We start from the raw sequence: 20,111 nt of genomic DNA, 5'->3' as shown, positions 1-20,111 counted from the left end.
TGGTCACTTCATCCGGAGGTATTCCAACAGATTTGTCATCGCGGGGTGACTCCAGATATGGAAGGGATTCCGGTAATCTTTATCTCTCCGGAATGGTGTCGCCGTGTGTGGTACACGGAATTGGTTCAGCTCATTGTCATCGTTCACTGGCAGTTACTCTATCAACCAGATTTGCTCTCCCAGGGCCCAATTTGCTGTCAGAACCCAAGGGCTCTGTGCTTATTTACTAGCCGTTGATTCCTGGGTCCTAACCCAAGTTGGATTCTCCCGAGAAGCGGTTTTACTTGATGATTCGCACTCGGAAACCTGCATCGGGGCGCCTTTATCACCATACCTGAAAACCGTTTTTCGCATGGTGCAAGAATCGCCGTCGTTCTCCTCTTGCCTTCTCAGTTCCAACCATCCTACAGTTCCTTCACACTGGGCTGGTCTCAGGCCTAGACCTTAGTTATCTCAAAGGACAGATCTCTGCATTATCAGTTTTATTTCAGCACCGGATTGCTTCTAAGCTGCTGGTGAAGACTTCCATTCAGTGGGTCTCCCACGTGGTGCCCCCTCCAGAGGGCCGTTGGACGGCTGGGGTCCTAACTTTGTCCTGGGCATTCCGCTCCGTTTGAGTCACTGCAGACGTTCGTTCCTCTGACTTTCCTTTCCCAGACGGTCGCCTTCCTGGTTGCGGTAACTATCGGAGTTAGCCGCACTTTCCTGTCAAGCTTTTTTTTTCCCTTTTTTTTCACCAGAATCATGTGGATGGGCTCACATTATCTGGCCAAATTTTGTGCGAAGCGTCTCGTGTTATTTTCCTAAATTTATAAAGCCATTTTGCTGTTCACGTATTTCACATTGAAATGCTTTAACATGATTGAGTGCAACCATTTTCCTATTTTGATGTTAGTTGATTTTGGTATGCACATGTTCAGACTAGTTCTTGGTGTTTCAGTCAGTTTTCTTGTTACTTATATGCTAGGCTTTCTGACGGAGGTCTCCGCCCTTCACCATGTGGTGATTTTAATTACATCTAGTCACATTTAGGTCCGACCGACCCATATATGTAGGCTTTGCTGAGAGAGGTGTCCACATTCAGCCATGCATGCAGATATTAGCCTTAGGTAAGTGTTCACACTGGACAAGGAGGTCAGGGACTCATCCGATTCATGAGATTACCTTGACGATGGTGGATGGGCTCACATTATTTGGCCAAATTTTGCGTGAAGCGTCTTATTTTCCTAAATTTCTAAAGCCATTTTGCTGTTCACTTTTCATGTATTTCACATTGACATGCTTTAAAGGGAATCTGTCACCCCATTTTAGCCCTATCAGCTGCCGACACCGCCATTAGTGGCTTATCTACAGCATTTTGTAATGCTGTAGATAAGCCCTTGATGTAACCTGAAAGATAAGAAAAACCAGTTAGATTATACTCACCCGGGGATCCGGTCCAGTCCAATGGGTGTCACGGTCCGGGTCCGGCGCCTCCCATATTCATACAATGCCGTCGTCCTTCTGCCGCTGCGCCAGCGCAGGCGTACTTTATCTGCCCTGTTGAGGGCAGAGTAAAGTACTGCAGTGCGCAGGCGTGGGACCTCTCTGACCTTTCCCAGCGCCTGCGCATTGCAGTACTTTACTCTGCCCTCAACAGGGCAGATAAAGTACCCCTGCGCAGGAGCCACGGCAGAAGTAAGAAGGAGGACGGCATCGTATGAAGATGGGAGGCACCGGACCGCGACACCCACCGCACCCACGCCCGCCCCCTGGTGAGTATAATCTAACTTGGTTTTCTTATCTTTCAGGTTACATCGGGGGGGGGGGGGGGGACTTAACTACAGCATTACAGAATAGTGTAAATAAGCCCCTGATAGCGGTGCCGGCAGCTGATAGGGGTAAAAATAGGTGACAGATTCCCTTTAACATGATTGAGTGCAACAATTTTCCTATTTTGATATGTTACATTTTTTTTTGGTATGCACGTGTTTAGACTAGTTCTTGGTGTTTCAGTCAGTTTTCGTGTTATTTTTTTTTTTGCAATAAAAAGCGTATTTTAGTGTGTGACAGCAGCCGAACGTTAAAACCCACTGTAAGGCCTCTTTCACACGTCCTGATATTTCAGGTACCTGACATGTCATTGTCCGTGTGTGTGTAATACTTGCGGCACATGTGTGGCATCCGTGTAACTCCACGCATCATTCTCTCCTGCTCTGCCGGCGATCGGCGTGAGCAGGGAACATTGATGAGTTACATTTAAGTGATAAGAGACAGCAGGCGGTGTCTGATGGGACTATTACTCCCATTAGCTTACCCTTGCTGCCGCTAATAACAGTGACAGCAGGACCAGCTGATGGGAGTATTCATCAGCCGCCTGCTCTATAAATGGAAAAAAAAGGCATGGGCTCCCTGTATTTTCTATAACCAACCATTCAAAACTTGCAGCTGGGGGGCTGCAACCCTCAGCTGTCAGCTTCAGCAAGGTTGGTTATCAAGAATAGAGGGATCCCCATGCTGTTTTTTTAATTATTTAAGTAAATAATATTAAAAAAAACTGCTTGGGGTCTCCCCCCCATTTTTGACCACCAGTCTTGCTAAAGCTCAGACCTGGGGCCTGGTATTTTCAAGCTGGTAAGGGGCCATTGATATAGACCCCCCCCAACCTAAAAATAGCAGCCCGCAGCTGCCCACAAAAGGCATATCTATTAGTTTTGCCAATTCTAGCGCTCTGCCTGGCTCTTCTCATTTGCCCTGTAGCGGTGGCAAGTGGGGTTCATATTTGTGGGGTTGATGTCACCTTTGTATTGTCAGGGGACCTCAATCCCACGGATTAGCAATGGAGAACAGGCCCGGATTGGTAATATGCCCAACCGGGCATTTTCCCGCTGGGCCGCTGTCATGTGGGCCGCGGGCGGCAGTGCCCGCTCATCTGGCCGCTTAACAGCTGATGAGGCCACTGGCGTTGCTGTTGTTCCTGCCGCCGGCCCTCTGCACGGCGGTTATAGTTTCCAACCCTCCCGGGATTTTTCTATCCCGCACTGCAGGGAGATAATCCGCCACGCACCCCATCCTCGCCCTAGCATGAGCCCCCCCCGCAGCCACTCACAGCGTCGCTTGCCTGCTCTCTTCTCTGTACACAGGGCCTGTGATGAGGTCACAGGAGGGGAGGAGTCAATGGTCACATGATCGGCAGGCTTTGTCCAGACGCTGATCATGTGACCCCTGACTCCGCCCCTCCTGTGACCTCATCACAGGTCCTGTGTGCACAGCCCTGTCTCTTGGTGTCTGCAGGACTCTGCTGTGCTGGTTGTCATGGTGCCGGATGAGGGAAGTATGTGTGGGGTCAGGAGGGGTTTACAGGGTAGATGTAGCAGAGTTGTGTGTGTTTGAGGTGTACGGAGTGGAGCCGCGCGCGTACGAGGTGTACGGAGCGGAGCCGCGCGCGTATGAAGCATATAAAGCGGGCTTTTCCCACAGACACAGGATTACACGGCGGAGCCCCGAGGAGCATTTTAAAACTCACACATGACGTTCCACCGGAAGTGATGTGCTGGAAGCTGACCGGAAATGAGATAATTTCATGAGGAGATTGTGACGGAACTAGGAATGCTTCAGATCCATCACCATGTCCTCCTCCGACAGCACAGACAGCAGGATCGCCTTGGAATCGGGGATGCCGGCCATGTGAGCGGATCATGATATGTCCTGCATCGGGAGGCTCAGGTGGGCACTACAATGGGAGCCGGGCTGCTATAGTATCTTTATAGAATCTTTCTTTATTTCTTTCTCTCTTTTTCTTTTTCTCTCTGTTCTTTCTTTCTCATTCTCTGTTCTGTCTTTCCCTCATTTTCTTTCTCTCTCTCTCTCTGTTCTTTCTTTCCCCTCTTTCTTTCTTTTTCTTTCCTCTCTTTCTTTCATTCTGTTCTTTCTTTCTTTTCTTTACTTCTTTCTTTCTCTCTGTTCTTTCTTTTGTCTCTCTCTGTTCTTTCTTTCTTTCCCCTCTTTCTTTCTCTGTGTTCTTTCTCTTTTTCTCTCTCTCTCTCTCTCTCTCTCTCTCTCTCTCTCTCTCTCTCTCTCTGTTTTCTTTTTTCTCGCTCTCTCTGTTTTCTCTCTTCCTTAGTGCCAGTTAGTGTGATCAGCAGTGCTAAATGGTGCGATTGGGCGTGGACATGGGTGTGACTAGTTGCGAAATGGATGTGGCTGGGGCGTAGCCTAAAATTTGCAGCGGCCCGCACAGTCTTTCTCCCTCTTTCCCTTCTTCAAAAGTTGGGAGGTATGATAGGGGCGGCTATGACCAGGGGGTCTGGTTGCCCAGTGGATAGCAGCTCTGCCAGGAATTCTGTCACCGTGCATACAAAAGGGGACAGAGCTTTTGGGAGGAGTACTGTACCTAAAAGCAATAAATAGGACTGAGCTGGAATACTGGGCACAGCTCTGACTACATGTTATATAGTCGTGTTAATCTCCTCTCACTTCTTGTAACCTACAAGTGTACAAAGATATTATATAGTCACCATGTGACTAGTGGCCCTGTGTAACTTCAAATGCCAGGGCTGAATTTTAGTCCCAATCCGGCCCTGATGGAGAAGCGTCTATAAGACACCTATTCATTACTAATCCTATAGTTAAATGGTAAATAAAGACACAGCCATAATAAAATCTTTTTTTCTCTTCTCCACGACAGCACCCACTGAGAGAGGGGATCCGCCCCTAGGAACAGGAAACCTACAGAGAGATAAAAGGGGCGGTCCCCCTCGCTCCCTCAGTTGGTTTCCTGTTCCTAAGGGAAACTGTAGAGAGAAAGAAGCTGGCAAGAGGATACCTGGCCTGGTTGCCGCCTGTGCAGCGTCCATGAGAGCGGCAGGAGCCCCAGAACTGGAAGCAGCGTCGGGGGAGATCTGATATTCAACTACCCCCTCAGCTCGTAATGCTGCGTGAGGCCAGGTAACGGCTGTGGGCGGCCTGGCTTACGTACGGTGCATGGGGCAGCAGAGAAGCCGGCACCTATGTAAGACTCCCCTTAGGGGATGCAGCATTACAAGCCAGGTTCCGAGCCTGGCTCACGTGAGAGCGTGGCACAGCGTCGGGGCTGCTGCTATGATGACCCCCAGACTGCGAGGCCAGGACGGAGGAAGCCGCCGAGCTCGCAATGACGTGGTAAGGTGCTGAATGAGGGATCCCATACCTGACTCCCTGTGGTGGTCAGCGGAATGGTCCGACAGCGCAAACCAGGAGAGGCCGCCCTGGCTCGTATAAAAAGCACAGCACGGCGCAGAAGGTCAGCAGCCAGGGGCCTGGCATAGTGGACCTGAGTCCCAGAGGGACGGTGAGAGACGCGGCATATCGGCTCCCCCCTTGGCTGATAACGACTGCGTGAGGCAAGGGTCCGGGTATGGCCGTCCTCGCTCACGTACGCAGCACGGTACGGTTGGAGTGGAGTTGACGTGCGCTTGCGCAAATTGCTGCAGATGAAGGCCTCGTATGGCGATGCAAGGTACACCCACATGAAGAGGTGGAGGTGCTACCGCACAGCAGCAGAAAGAGTGGACGCTCTAGACAGTGGTTCCACGGATAAAAGTGGTAGATGGGAAAGCGAACCACGTCTCAGGCTGAGCCTCCACAACCGGTACCATGTTTTAATCAGGGAGACACCGGACTGCTCTCCTTAGGTGGCGGCTGCTGAGCAGATGGAGGCTGGGCAAATACCGGAGTGGGAGACCAGCTGAAAATCCCTGGTCTGGTTGATGTGTGAGGGAAAAAAAAAAAAGAGATGCACCGGCCGAAGGTCTAGGCTCACCCTGCTCCCTGGAGGTGAAGCTCAGTATAGCTGGACCCTCAGCTTGCAACTGGTGGCTACAGCATCCGGAAGGGGTCAGTGAAGCAGCGTGCAGGAGTTCACTCACTCTCCCTCCTGCTCTCCGAAGGTCGGCAGCCATTCTAGGCTGAATGTGACTGCTCTCGTCAGGTGGCAGCAGCTAAGTAGCTTGAGGCCAGTCAAGTACCAGAATGGAATACCAGCCGGAGATCCCTGGTAAGCAGCAGCACGCTGGTAGTAGTCCTCGGTGCACACGCGCAATTTCATGTGCTAAGGTATGCTTTTACAAAGATGTGCAGCTAGGCCTTGGGCTTCTAGGCCTTGGTAAGGCCATACGTTCAGGCTACATCTTTTGATTTGACTTCAGTTAATTGCATGTTTTGTATGCACAGAGCCTTATGGGGGGCTTCAGAATGACTCTGTGAAGCATATGTTTCAATTTTATGGTTCAGTAAACAGGTGTTTACCTTTCCTTGCAACTTAACTACTCCACCCATAAAGGACATAGGGGGTAAATCCAACACATTGTTTCCATGAAGATTGCCAGCTTCGGCTCGTTAATTGGCTCCTTCGGGTGAGGTCACTCTGACAATTGAGATGTACCATTCAGAGTGGAGGCAGGCCCTCCGATGTTAGTCACGACGGTCATCAGGAAGATAAGGGAAGAAGGAGCGCGAGTCATCTTAATAGCCCGGTTTGGCCCAAGAGGCCGTGTGTTGTGAACTCATTTTCTGGTCTACCAGTTGTGAGTTCTCCTTCTGGGCTCCCTCTGGTGGTAACAGTAGGTAGTGAGGTTGATTTAATCAGAGATCTGCCACCTGATGATGAGGATAATGATTGGATCTCTGGAATCTCAGACTGGATTTAAGACAGCCGACGTCCTATTCTGGTGCTGGTGTGATTCCTTCTGGCTTTTCAGGTCTTGGTTTTCAGCTCTGTTCCAGTCATCTCAAGTGTTTCTGCTAATGTTCACACTTGATTTTGTTGGTCTACTCAGTTTTTTGTGTGGTCAGCCAGCCCTGGCTGGGGCTGTGCTGAATTTCCACTCTTATTTATCTGTATTTGCCAATTTGCTTTTTGTCCCTTATTAGATTGGCCTCATTTTCGCTCTGTCTCAGAATATTTCAGAGTGCTGATATAGTGGGAGAAGTCTAGTGACTTCAGGGTTAATTTTGTTAGAAGTGTTGGACATTATTTTTGTAGGGTTTTTTGGGCAGATTGCAGACAGTGTCTTTCCTGTCCTCTCTAGTTAGTTTGGGCCCCATCGTTTGCTCAGCCTATTTTCCTGCCTGTGTTTGTGTTTTCATCTTGTTTCACCGTCAATACATGTGTGGGGGGCTGTCTATTCCTTTGGGGTCTGCTCTGGGGCAATTAGTTTTCCCCTTTTCTTGCTTTAGGCTTATTTAGTCCTCCGGCTGTGACGAGGCGTCTAGATTCATCGTAGGAACGCTCCACGGCTGCTGCTAGTTGTGTGGTTAGGATCAGGGATCTGCAATCTGCATAGTTACCAACCTCTCTGGTTTTCTGTAACTTAGTTTTAGTTTTCCTCCTCGGTGACCCATTCATAACAGCCGTGGGTTTCATGGCTGAGAGCTATGTCAATTTCCGATCCATGGATTCTCCCTCTGGATCGGGACCTACTCTCGCAAGGACCCTGTTACCACCCTCAGGTCAAAGGTCTACGCCTCACGGCAGGGAATTTGAGAGGCAGTTACTGAAGCTAAGGGGATTCTCAGAACTTAATTGGTACTCTCTTGCATAGTAGGAAAGAAGCCACAACCAAAATCTACACCAGGGTGGGTGAAAAATTTTAACTTTCCATTCAGCAGGCCTTTCCAGTGAGGGACCTATCCCTGCTATCTTAGAGTTCCTGCAGAAAGGGCGTGAGTTAGGGCTTGCAGTTAACACTCTAAAAGTCCAAGTTTCGGCTCTGGGGGCTTTTTATAATTATGATGTTGCGGGCAACAAATGGGTGGCTCGATTTATTTCTGCTTGCAAGCGAGCAAACCCGTTCCATATTCCTCAAGTACCGCCTTGGGACCTTAGCTTAGTCCTAGATGCTTTTACACAGGCCCCATTCGAGCCCATACACTCGGCCTCAATAAGATGTTTTTCATTAAAAGCCGCCTTATTGGTACCTTTAGTATCAGCAAGGAGAATGCGTGATCTCCAGGCCCTGTCAGTAGATCCCCCTTCCTGGCAATACTTCAGGACAGAATAGTGTCAAAGACGGACCCGTCCTAGGCTGCTATTACCATAGATCCCAAGAAATCTACCTTCCTTCTTTTTATGATAGTCTGACAACACCAGCGGAAAAAAGGTATCATTGCCTAGATGTAAAGGGAGCCGTCTTAGTCTATATAGATAGGACTAAGCCCTGGAGGCAGAGCAGGGCTCTTTTTGTCTCTTTCCAGGGTAACAAGAAGGGGTCTAGAGTCACGAGAAGCACGCTGTCTCGATGGATCAGAGAGGCGATTACATTGGCATATTTGGCAAAGGAGAAAACCCACCGCAGGGCGTGAGGGCATATTCCGCACGAGCCGTATCTTCCTCCTGGCCTGAATGCAGATGTCCAGATTGAATTAATATGTAAGACCGCAACCTGGTCTTCGCCTTCTACCTTTTATAGTCACTACAGAGTAGATTTATCCTCCTCGGCTGATTTAGTCCTTGGTAGATCAGTCCTTAACACGGTGGTCCCTCCCAGGTGATTGTCTCTGGAAATCTCTCAGTGGGTGCTGTCGTGGCGAAGAGAAAAAAACGGATTACTTACCGGTAATACTCTTTTATAGAGCCACGACAGTACCCACTCACTTCCCTTAATATATTTACACGTGGTTCACTCTGGTGGATGAAGGATAAAATGGTATATAGATACGTGACGCGTTATATAGCAAAAGACATACTGTAAATATATACTGTATGTACTTTAAATTACCTAGGGAACAAATTAACTAAAGCTTGTGTGGCGGTTCCTATCCTCTGTAATCCAACTGAGGGAGCGAGGGGGACCTCCCCTTTTATCTCTCTGTAGGTTTCCTGTTCCTAGGGGCAGATCCCCTCTCTCAGTGGGTGCTGTCGTGGCTCTATAAAAGAGTATTACCGGTAAGTAATCCGGTTTATTAGAAATAAAACAAAACACACTTTTCCATTTTTATTTACCGTAACTTCTTAGTGACAGAGCCAATTTGGTACTTAATGACCAATTGTTACAATTCTGACTATTGTCACTTTGAGGTTATAGCTCTGGAACGCTTCAACGTATTCCACTGATTCTGAGATTATTTTTTGTGACATATTGTACTTCATGTTAGTGGTAAAATTTCTTTGATATAACTTGCGTCTAATTTATAAAAAAAACATACATTTAGCAAAAAGTTTGAAAACTTGGCAATTTTCAAATTTTTAATTTTTGTACCCTTAAATCAGTGAATCTTATCGCACAAAATAGTTAATAAATAACATTTCCCTCATGTCTACTTTACATCAGCACAATTTTGGAAACATAATTTTTTTTTTGTTAGGATGTTATAAGGGTTAAAGTTTAAAGGCGATTTTTCATTTTCCCAATAAAATTTGCAAAACCATTTATTTTAGGGACCACCTTACATTTGAAGTGAGTTTGGGGGGTCAATATAACAGAAAATAACCAAAAGTGACACCATTCTAAAAACTGCACCCCTCAAGGTGTGCAAAACCACATTCATGAAGTTTATTAACCCTTCAGGTGCCTTACGAGAACTAAAGCAATGTGGAAGGAAATAATGAACATTTTACTTTTTTCGCAAAAAATTTTCTTTGGATCCAATTTTTTTATTTTCATAAGGGTATCAGGAGAAAATGGACCACAAAACTTGTGCAATTTCTCCTGACTACGCCAATACCCCGTATGTGGGGGACAGCCACTGTTTGGGAGCATGGCAGGGCTCAGAAGGGAGAGAGCACCATTTGATTTTTTGAGCGCAAAATTGGCTGGAATCAATGGTGGCGCCATGTTGCGTTTGGAGACCCCTTGATGTACCTAAACAATGAAACCCCCCAATTCTAACCCCAACACACCCCTAATCCCAACCCTAACCGTTATCCCAATCATAAGCATAACCCTAGCCCCAACCCAAATTCTGGAAAAATGGAAATACTTTTTTTTATTTACCTAAGGGGGTGATATAGGGGGGTTTGATTTACTTTTTTTATTTTGATTACTGTGATAGGGTCTAGCACAGTGATGAAAATTAACCAATCATAAAAATTTCCTTCAGTTGCTTGGTGCCGGCCGGCAGATCTCGGCAGGCGCACTGCACATGCGCCCGCCATTTTCTCCCAGAAGAAGACGCCGGCGGCCTGGGGGACTTCACGTGCAGGGACACCGGGGGGGATCAAGGGACCCTATTTCCGGGGTTGGTAAAAAAACAACCCGAATAATGTTCTGTGGGGTCACAGGTGCCCTGGTAGCCGAGACCCCAGAGAAATTCCGACTCTGGGGGGCACTATACCCTTATTCCTCAGCGCCGTGAAAAAGCGGCGCTGTAGCATAAGTACTGCCGCTGTTAACCTTCGTCTGGCTGAGTAGGTACAATTGTACCTATTCCGTTTTAAAATTGCAATAACTTTTTTTCGAAAAGCCGCTGAAATTTCGTGACATCTCTGCAGTTTTGGTCCAGAATATATTGACGAAATTTCAATAAAATATCTCCACCCCCTTCCGAGATAAGGGGTCGAGATATTTTTGCATCCATAACAAGCTGCATAGGTACAAATGTACCCTCATATATTTTGAATGAAGATAATGCAAGGAAAAAATAATATTTTTTTAATGATAATGCTATTTTATTATAAACAAGTAAAAAAACTGTTCATTTACATTATAAAAGAAAATGTAAGAAACTTTTTTTGATTTTCTTCGCAAGTAATGCATGTTGTCTTTGCTACCGAGTGTTCACCGCAAATGGGTTTCACACAAACCACACAAGACTAGACTTTCTAGTCTTACGTTGTTTTCGCCTCAGGTCTCAGCAGACATAGCAACTACCAACAACAGGGGAGGGTCCACGACTACCATGAGGTATTTAAGGGCCAGCTGCTGCTTGCGATGCTACCAGAATGCATCGTCCAAGCACCATTTCTACTGCACCTCGAAGAAAATGGTTTCTCATCATCATTCGGTTTGTACTACGATCTTCAATTGCAGGCATACACAGCTGATTTGCGAGATCTTTCAGGAACTTTCTTCGTTGATCCTTAGTCCTGAAGCTTGGATTGTGTTCTCTGTAGATGATGTAGGATGCAAACCCAGTGACGTCAATCATATTGTAGAAAAATGCCAGAGGCCAACGTAATAATGTTCGTCGTTTCACAGTGTACTCTCCCAACATTTTATCCATAACATCAACTCCGCCTTTTGTTTTGTTGTAGTATTTTATTATCTCTGGCTTGGCTGCTAGTGTCTCTTCAACTTCTCCCGTCATTTGCATAGATGATAGAAGCACGACTGATTTGTTCTTCTTTGGTACATATGAACAGACTGTTGCATCATGATTGTAGGCAAAATTTGTCGAGTTTACAGGCCTTTCTTTGGCAGGCTGCATGTTGCTAGGTAGGAACCTTTTGTTTTTTCTCACTGTACCAACTAGTGTCATGTTCCAGGAGTTCAATACCTTAGCTAGTTCCATGGTTGTAAAGAAGTTATCGGTGGTGACATTTCTTCCAGAGCCTTTATACGAGCTCACTAGGTCCAATACTGTTCGTTCACCAATATTTACTTGTTGAGGACCATCAGTTGGTTTCCCAGTGTAGAGCTGACCTTGTAATGGGTAGGCGTTTGACGAGTCACAAGCCCAGAAAATCTTTATGCCATATTTAGCTGGTTTTGAAGGTATATACTGGGTAAATTTAGTATGGCCTCTAAATGGAAATAATTGCTTGTCGACGGTGATACAATTATATGGCTTGTAGGCTCTCTTCAGATTTCTGTTCAGCATTGTCCAGATGTCCCGTATTGGTGCAGCTTTATCTGTTTGCACACGTTCTGCACGTGTATTTTCGTTGTCAAATCTGATAAATCTGAGTATCATCTTGAAGCGGTCCAGATTCTCTTTGTTGTCTCTGTGCACACCAGCAGCAATCAGTATGCCCAAAAATGCATGGAGTTCAGTTTCAGTAAATTGCTTGAATGTTTTTTGTGGTGGCCGTTAAGAATCAGGAAAACGTTCTACCAGTTCATTGTTGTAAGCATCACAAACTCTCTTGGCCTTTCGATTCGTTTCTCGTAATATGATGTCACACATCTCGGGAGTCATGATTGACTTGAATATCTCTTTTGCTGTATATAGGTTGCTGATTGCTGCAGGTCCACCTCTTTGTCGTAGGACATTACGAGATTTTGTTTGTGCATTTGGCAATGGATCACTACACCATTGAGTTTTATCCTTAGCAGTCCAAATGTCGCCTGCACTTTGAGGCACAGACTCATCCTCAACACTTTCGTCTGAGTCGTATTCTTTTTCCTGCTCTATGACCATTTCTTGTTCAATGTCTGAATCTTCTTCAGTAACATCCACTTGTGGTACATAGTTTTCATCATCAGATGCAACATATGGTTCTTCCTCATGCTCAGAATCAGATTCTTCTAGCATTCGCATTATTTCGTCAGACGTAAATCTGTAAATATGAAAAAATGAAAAATAATTTTCCGAAATACTACACAATACTACATTATTGGCTTTTCACAAAATGAAAACACGTTTTCTTGGATTATGGCGGAAACTCCAGCATCACTATCACTCATGATGACTTGGTAGATGAATTTTGGCTTCGTAATTTAGTTCAGTAACACGTGGCAAGTAGAATGAAACTCGATTCTAAAGTTCAGATAAAAAAGTAAATTATTTCTAGTGATAATTATTTATAAATGTCATTTATATATTATGTAAACCGTATACGGTTTCAGAATTTTCATTCCATCTTCGACTGTTTTTTCGACCAATAGGAAAATTGTAACAGCCACCATCTTTATTTTGTGCTGAATATAAGTAAAACAATATGTAGATACTAATTATCCATTTTTCGTATAAAAATCATACCTATAGTGATAAGTTTCATACAAAATATATGTAAGCCAAGTCCAGGCTCAAAGACAATTTCTGACTGTTCTGTCCCCACATAAGGCGAATGAAGGTATAACTGTCTGTTAGATGCTATGAGACTTTCCTACCTTCGTATCCAAGAAATTGAAGACTTCACAAGCCTAGAAATGTGTGTGCTCACAGCAATGAGATGAACAGCAAAATGGCTACTGAGAGGAGGGAGGCAGGAAGAGAAGTAGAAGCCACTCCCAGTTTGAATCAACTTAATTGACAGCAACATAAGTGAGCAGTAACAACACTGGCCAATAGATATCAGCATAACATTTGTAGCTGAATGAACTTTAGTTTCTGAAACCAAGTGTATATGAAGGTACCATTGTACCTCTGCAGCCTGTTAACGTTGTAAAATTATGCAGCCTGACGAAGGTTAAAAGGCGTATCGGGCGGTTGTTAAGGGGTAGGGGTTAAAAATAAGTTATACTCGCCTAACGCTTAATTCCACTGAATCCTGTATAAAAACAAAAATAAACAACAATATCCCTCACCTCTCCGTCGTTCTGTCCTATGCCGTTATCCATGTCTGGGGGATAAATAGTTTTCAATTTGGATGGTGCCAAGATGTGACCGTCCAGGCTGAGAACCACTGGAAGAATGAGCTGCTGCGAGCGCAGGATCAGTGACTAGCGGTGACGTCATCGTTGTTACCTCCGGTCACTGAGGCTGCATTCCCAACCGGGCTGGACTAATTGTGGAAGAAAGGAGGGCACCATGACACATACAGCTGTGGCAAAAATTAAGAGACCACTTTCAAATGTTCAGTTTGTCAGATTTTTCTCTTCATAAGTATATTTTTGAGTAAAATGTAAATTGTTCTTTTAGTCTATAAACTTTTGACATGTCTCTGAATTTCCAAGAAATAAATTTTGTATTTTTTTCTGACAAAGAAAAATGGTCAAAATTTAAAAAAAAAAAATAAAAAGTGCTTTCAGACCTCAAATAATGCAAAGAAAACAAGTTCCTAATCATTTAGAAACAACAATACTAATGTTTTAACTCAGGAAGAGTTCAGAAATCAATATTTTGTGGAATAAGTTTGATTTTTAATCACAGCTTTCCTGCTTGCCACCAGTCTTTCACACTGCTTCTGGCTCAAAAATTTAGGCAGTTCTTTGTTTGATGGCTTGTAACTATCCATCATCCTCTTGATTACATTCCAGAGGTTTATAATGGGGTTCAGGTCTGGAAAATGGGCTCTCCATGACAGGGATTTGATGTGGTGGTCTCTTAATTTTTTCTAGAGCTGTATTATGAGTGGGGTCAACCTACAGCATGTCATAAAAGACCAACAAGAAATTGTCCAAAAGCAAGAAAACATGCATAAAGGCAGGGACCACCATAAAAAATCACATTTTTATTAGTGTATGCAAAAAACAGAATAAAACCATTTAAAAACATGAAGGACACTGATACAGGTGATTCATAGCCATTGAGGGCATGGGCCCAAAACAACCATCTGACACATATAAATAATATTGCCAAATGCACAAGATTAATAATAGTGTCACTAGTTCAAAGAACAAATTTAGAAACTATAATATTTGGTACCCAATACAAGAGTATCTGCTAATTAGTTAGAAATAGCATAGCTAAAATACTGCTCAACATAAAGGTCTCTGAATAACTACAGAGATGTAATACATAAAAAACAAATCTGAACTGAGAAAAGTAAGTTAATGTGTATGCACAATGTAAGTGCATATTAACACATGACCATTAACCAGAGAAAACAAAAAGCAAAAAACACAAATATCCTGAACTAAAAGTAAAAAATATACCGCAAATAATGCATAAAGGTAATAATAATAATAATAAGGGTATTTAGTAAACATAATTTTGATCAAAATAATGTACAAGCCATCCCGCCACGCCACGGCAACCCCTGTGGGACAGTCCCCACTCCAGTACCCAAAACCTCCTCACCCGCCAAGTGGCGTGAATGTGAATAAGGGTCGAGCGGCTGAACTGCTTGTAACAGCTTAGGCCAGACTGGATGGCTTTCCCAGCTCAAAAAGAGGGCGGTCACACCCATATATGCACTGAATGCACAATGAAATGAATAAAAAACAAATCTGAACTGAGAAAAGTAAGTTAATGTGTATGCACAATGTAAGTGCATATTAACACATGACCATTAACCAGAGAAAACAAAAAGCAAAAAACACAAATATCCTGAACTAAAAGTAAAAAATATACCGCAAATAATGCATAAAGGTAATAATAATAATAAGGGTATTTAGTAAACATAATTTTGATCAAAATAATGTACAAGCCATCCCGCCACGCCACGGCAACCCCTGTGGGACAGTCCCCACTCCAGTACCCAAAACCTCCTCACCCGCCAAGTGGCGTGAATGTGAAAAACAGAATAAAACCATTTAAAAACATGAAGGACACTGATACAGGTGATTCATACCCATTGAGGGCATGGGCCCAAAACAACCATCTGACACACATAAATAATATTGCCAAATGCACAAGATTAATAATAGTGTCACTAGTTCAAAGAACAAATTTAGAAACTATAATATTTGGTACCCAATACAGAGTATCTGCTACTTAGTTAGAAATAGCATAGCTAAAATACTGCTCAACATAAAGGTCTCTGAATAACTACAGAGATGTAATACAGCAGCTAAAGTGCTTTTCAGTGTGACTAAACCGAAAGGGGCCAAGTCTCAGGGTCTCTTACCCTTGACCCTGTGGCTGTGGTATCTCAGGAAAAAGTCCAAGGTATATGCAGTGAGGCAGTGACTCCTCTTACAGCTAGGGGGGTGCTGTATGTGCTCCTTTTGGAGGCGTAACTATGATGGTGAGACAGTGACCGGCATTGTAAATGGCTGGTGTAACAACCCTGCTGGCATCACTGCATGGCCTCCCATCCCCCGCACACCAACTTACTTTCTGCTTCAAGCCATGCTGTGAATTCTGTCTGTTGCCAGCTCTGTGCCTCTGCTCTCCATGTTTCCAGACTTTGTGTATAGGGGGGCGGCGCCTGAACTCTCTGGTTCTTATGCCGTCAGGGTGCACCTGTGTAATATGTCCCTTACCAATCACCTGGAGCCCTTGACTATTTAGTTTCGCCACTCCCACTGAAACATGGCCTGTGCAATGTCTATACTCAGTGTCTTGCAGCTGAGGAAGCCAGGCCCTGTTCTGTGTATCTCCTTCTCTGTAGGAATACTCTTTGTCTCGCTTTGTACCTTGTCCGCCTGCCAGGAGGCAGAATATCCTGGCCCTTGAGTCTTGTTCCCATTACCTTGTCTGTACTCTGTCCGCCTGCCAGGAGGCAGAATATCCTTGTCCTTGTGTCTTTGTCCCTGAGTCTCTGTCTAAACTCAGTTAGCTCCTTGCTGCTGAGCTAGCCAGGCCCTGTCCTATGTCTTGCCTTCTCTGAAGGCTCTTACTGCGTATTCTTGTGTCTTGGTACCTTGCCTAGCATTTCTCTGTCCGCCTGCCAGGAGGCAGAATATCCTGGCCCTTGAGTCTTGTTCCCAGTGCCTTGTCTGTTCTCTGCCCGCCTGCCAGGAGGCAGAATATCCTGGTCCTTGTGTCTTTCTCCCTGTGTCTCTGTCTGAACTCAGTCTTACCTCTGTCTGTCAGTCTCCTTGTTTGTGGTTCCTTCTCTGCCGTGTCTTTCCTTGTGTCCTCCCTGTCTGCGCATCTGCACCCTCGCAGCTTTATCTGTGCATCTGCACCCTCGCAGCTTTATCTGTGCATCTGCACCCTCGCAGCTTTATCTGTGCATCTGCACCCTCGCAGCTTTATCTGTGCATCTGCACCCTCGCAGCTTTATCTGTGCATCTGCACCCTCGCAGCTTTATCTGTGCATCTGCACCCTCGCAGCTTTATCTGTGCATCTGCACCCTCGCAGCTTTATCCAAATCCTGTTCCATCATACACCACTCCCTCCTGCCTAAACCTGCTGCGTGAACAGGTCCCTACCGGCCCCTTCTCATACCACGCCAATCTGTCCTGTGTCTCCAAGCCGTGCCCGCCTGTCCTGTATCTCCAAGCCGTGCCCGCCTGTCCTGTGTCTCCAAGCCGTGTCCGCCTGTCCTGTGTCTCCAAGCCGGTGTCTCCAAGCCGTGCCGGCTTGCCCTGTGTCTCAGCCTGCTTGTCACTCGCACCTGTCCAGGTGTCCTGTTCCCGAGTGGGATCAGCAGCCACAGCCAGACACCACCCTGGAGTGGCACCTGGCAGCTACCTGCCGCACAAGCCTGACCTCACCATCAGAGGCTCCAGTGAAGACCAAGGTAGCTGCCGTAGTTACGCCCCTTCCAGGGTAGTCTGGTTTGTGGCACAGTGGGGCCACAACCCCCCGGCTCGCGCCATTCAGCCAAGGCGCGAGCGTGACAGCTGGTATGTGTCGCAGAGGAGGTCCTCTGCGCTGTAAGCCAGTAATGTTGCTCTGGGACTTGTAGTTCCACAAGTGTTTAGTTTATAAGGGGGGTTTACAGGGTTAGTTGGAGAGCTGCGCAGGACTGGCTAACCACACATACACTGCCCACCTGTGGGGGGTGGTTACAGCTACATAATTGACTGAGCTCTGGTCACATGGTCAGTGTGTAAGGTCCTGGATGGCCTGTGTGTTGGAAGGTCCTGGGAGTAGGATTGGATTCCTGAAAACCACATGGTGAGGCCATGGACCTGGAGACCTGTGTGTTGCAAGGTCCTAGGTGTGGACGGACTTCCTGAAGAGCACATGGAATGACCGTGTATGTGCAGAGTCTGTGATGGCACGGAGTTGGGGAAGCTACTGTCCTTCTGAGGGTCTGGACTGTCGGGAGTGCCCTGGTCACAAGGACGGTGATCCCAGTAAGGCAGCTTCCCCAGGAAAGAGGACTGATTGGACTCAGCGTGTGGAGCAGGAGCTCCAAGAAGGTAACTCCAGAAAGGGGGTTATGATAACGGCAGAGAAGTATCTGCCATTGGAACAGACTGTTGGTGTTTATTATGTTCCTTTGATATATGTAATGAACTGTTCGGCGTGCGGTCACCCACGGTAACTGGACGAAGTGCGAAGACCGGCGTGTTTAGTGACTGCGAGTTAAAGTCATATACTATAAAGTGCTATGGGCTATGTGTAGATCTGTGATGTGTAACATGGCCTACGGTGCGGTTTATGATGTCTGAATAAACCAAATAGACTGTTTTGTGAGAAAAACGAGCCTGTATGCCTTCATAACCATAGCCAAGCTAGTGTCCCCCAACACACGCAGTAGGCGCTGTCTTACAATGCTCATAGAACAGGACTGAGTATTCAGATTGTAATAGTGCAGAGATGGGATCAGGCTCCTATCATCCCGACGCGTATCGTCACTCAGGTGACTTCATCCAGGGCAGAAGGTGCGGTTATCTTGTGTAAGGGTACCTATATACACTAAAAATATCAGTCATTAAATTATAACATCTGAAAATATCAGTGACCGGCGGTGATGTAATCGAGGTTACCTCCGGTCACTGAGGCTGCGTTCCCAGCCAGGCTGAGCTATCGTGACCTCAGTGAGATCCCCAGTAGCGGGGACAAGTGGGTCACAAGAGGCAGGAGCAGACAGCTGACGCTAACACCTGTGCCCGCTATTAAATAGAGAGAATATTCTCTGCTCTCTATGCCCATACTCCTTCCCACCTCTCAGCGCTGGCTTCAGTGCATAGGTGGGGAGCAGTGAATATGCATTCTCTAATAGTGGGCACAGGTGTTAACCACAGCCGCCGGCTCCTGCCTCCTGTGACCCACTCGTCTGGTGCCCCTCTCATCTACAGCAGGTACATCTGGGCTTCAAAATTTTTCCTCCAAAATTTTGTAGCAAAAAAGTGCATCTTGTAGTCCAAAAAATATGGTATTTTACCCATTAGCCATTAAAAGGCCTCATAACTGAAAGATTGTTTTGTTTCTCCTACTGAGATCAATCAATCTTTAAAGTGTACGGAAAGTGTTAGGGCTCATTCAGATATCCTTGGACTCAAGTCGTATTTCGGACTGAACTACAAAAACTGGCCACAGGTCTCCCGACCTGAGCGTGACAGCCTTATAGAAATATATGATTGAAAATGATTTTTGACCTGAAAGTTCAAGTTTTTCGGGACTTGTTGGCTACAGGTCCTGATATACAGTTAGTTGTAAATGAGATTTCTTTTTCTACTCAGTAGTCGTTATGTTGTTAAATCCTTTGTTACTGGATTGTTCTAAATTTCTTAAAAAAAACGAGATTAAACATAGAAACATATGACGCTACTATTTGTGCTCACATTGATTGGCATGGGCTTCCAACAGCCCTTTCTTAAAAAGCCTTATCTTCCTGAAGATCTTGTCTTTTGAGTGGCATTTTACAACAGCACCATTGTGTTACACTGCCCTGGTCAGTGATTGATACTGTCCCGCTTTTTGTTTTCAGATTATCGATTATGGGAAATGTGGAGATAAGGATGAGAACGCTATGAAAATGGCAGACTTTTGGCTAACAGTAAGTGATTCTGTACTCCTTGCAGAAGGTAAAATGGGATCATCATAAAGTGATAATGTTTGGCCCCCACACGGCAGCTCTGGGGACACGTAATTGTGTCTGCAGCTTAAAGCACCACTACAGTGTTTTTGTTTGTTTTTTTTTCATTTCAGCATTGGAGTGTTGTTGTTAATGTATGTTTCCTGCCCCTAGTAGTTTACTTACTGGTCCCTGTGCCACCCGGACCCCGCAACGCCATCTTGTGACTGAAACTTCTGACTCACTGTAAGTCTTAGATAGCGATCACAAGTTCTCAGTGTAAGTCTATGAGAGATTTCTTCTTTCTAAACTTACATTGATTCGTGACTTTTGGATCACCAAGTACTGGAGCAATCCGGCAGGTCGTATCTAGCAGAAAACTGACTGGAACGGCGCTGGGAACAGATGAAGATGGTGGCTGGGTATAATGGAATAATACTATGGGCAGGACACTTGCATTAGTGACTCCACTTCATAGTAACATAGTTATTAAGGTTGAAGGAAGACTTTAAGTCCATCTAGTTCAACCCATATCCTATCCTAACTTGCCCTAACATGTTGATCCAGAGGAAGGCAAAAAAAAACCATGTGGTAAACAGTAAGCTTCACATTGGGGAAAAAAATTCCTTCCCAACTCCACATACGGCAATCAGACTAGCTCCCTGGATCAACACAATATCAAGGAAACTA

The 20,111-nt window shown here is 45.5% G+C and overlaps 1 protein-coding gene across 1 annotated transcript in view; it reads left to right on the top strand.

Moving 5' to 3' along the window:
• Positions 1-20,111, top strand: part of MRPL17 (mitochondrial ribosomal protein L17) — a 41,378-nt gene that overhangs the window by 7,520 nt on the left and 13,747 nt on the right. The window contains exon 2 of the mRNA XM_073586688.1: positions 19,335-19,403. Within this exon, the coding sequence (XP_073442789.1) occupies positions 19,335-19,403 (69 nt within the window). The remainder of the gene's footprint in view (positions 1-19,334; positions 19,404-20,111) is intronic.

Source organism: Dendrobates tinctorius, unplaced genomic scaffold (assembly GCF_039654945.1).
Source record: "Dendrobates tinctorius isolate UK_male_01 unplaced genomic scaffold, ASM3965494v1 ptg000010l, whole genome shotgun sequence".
NCBI lineage: Eukaryota > Metazoa > Chordata > Amphibia > Anura > Dendrobatidae > Dendrobates > Dendrobates tinctorius.
The sequence above is the reverse complement of the archived record's forward strand: the minus strand, read 5'-3'. Positions and strand labels throughout refer to the sequence as shown.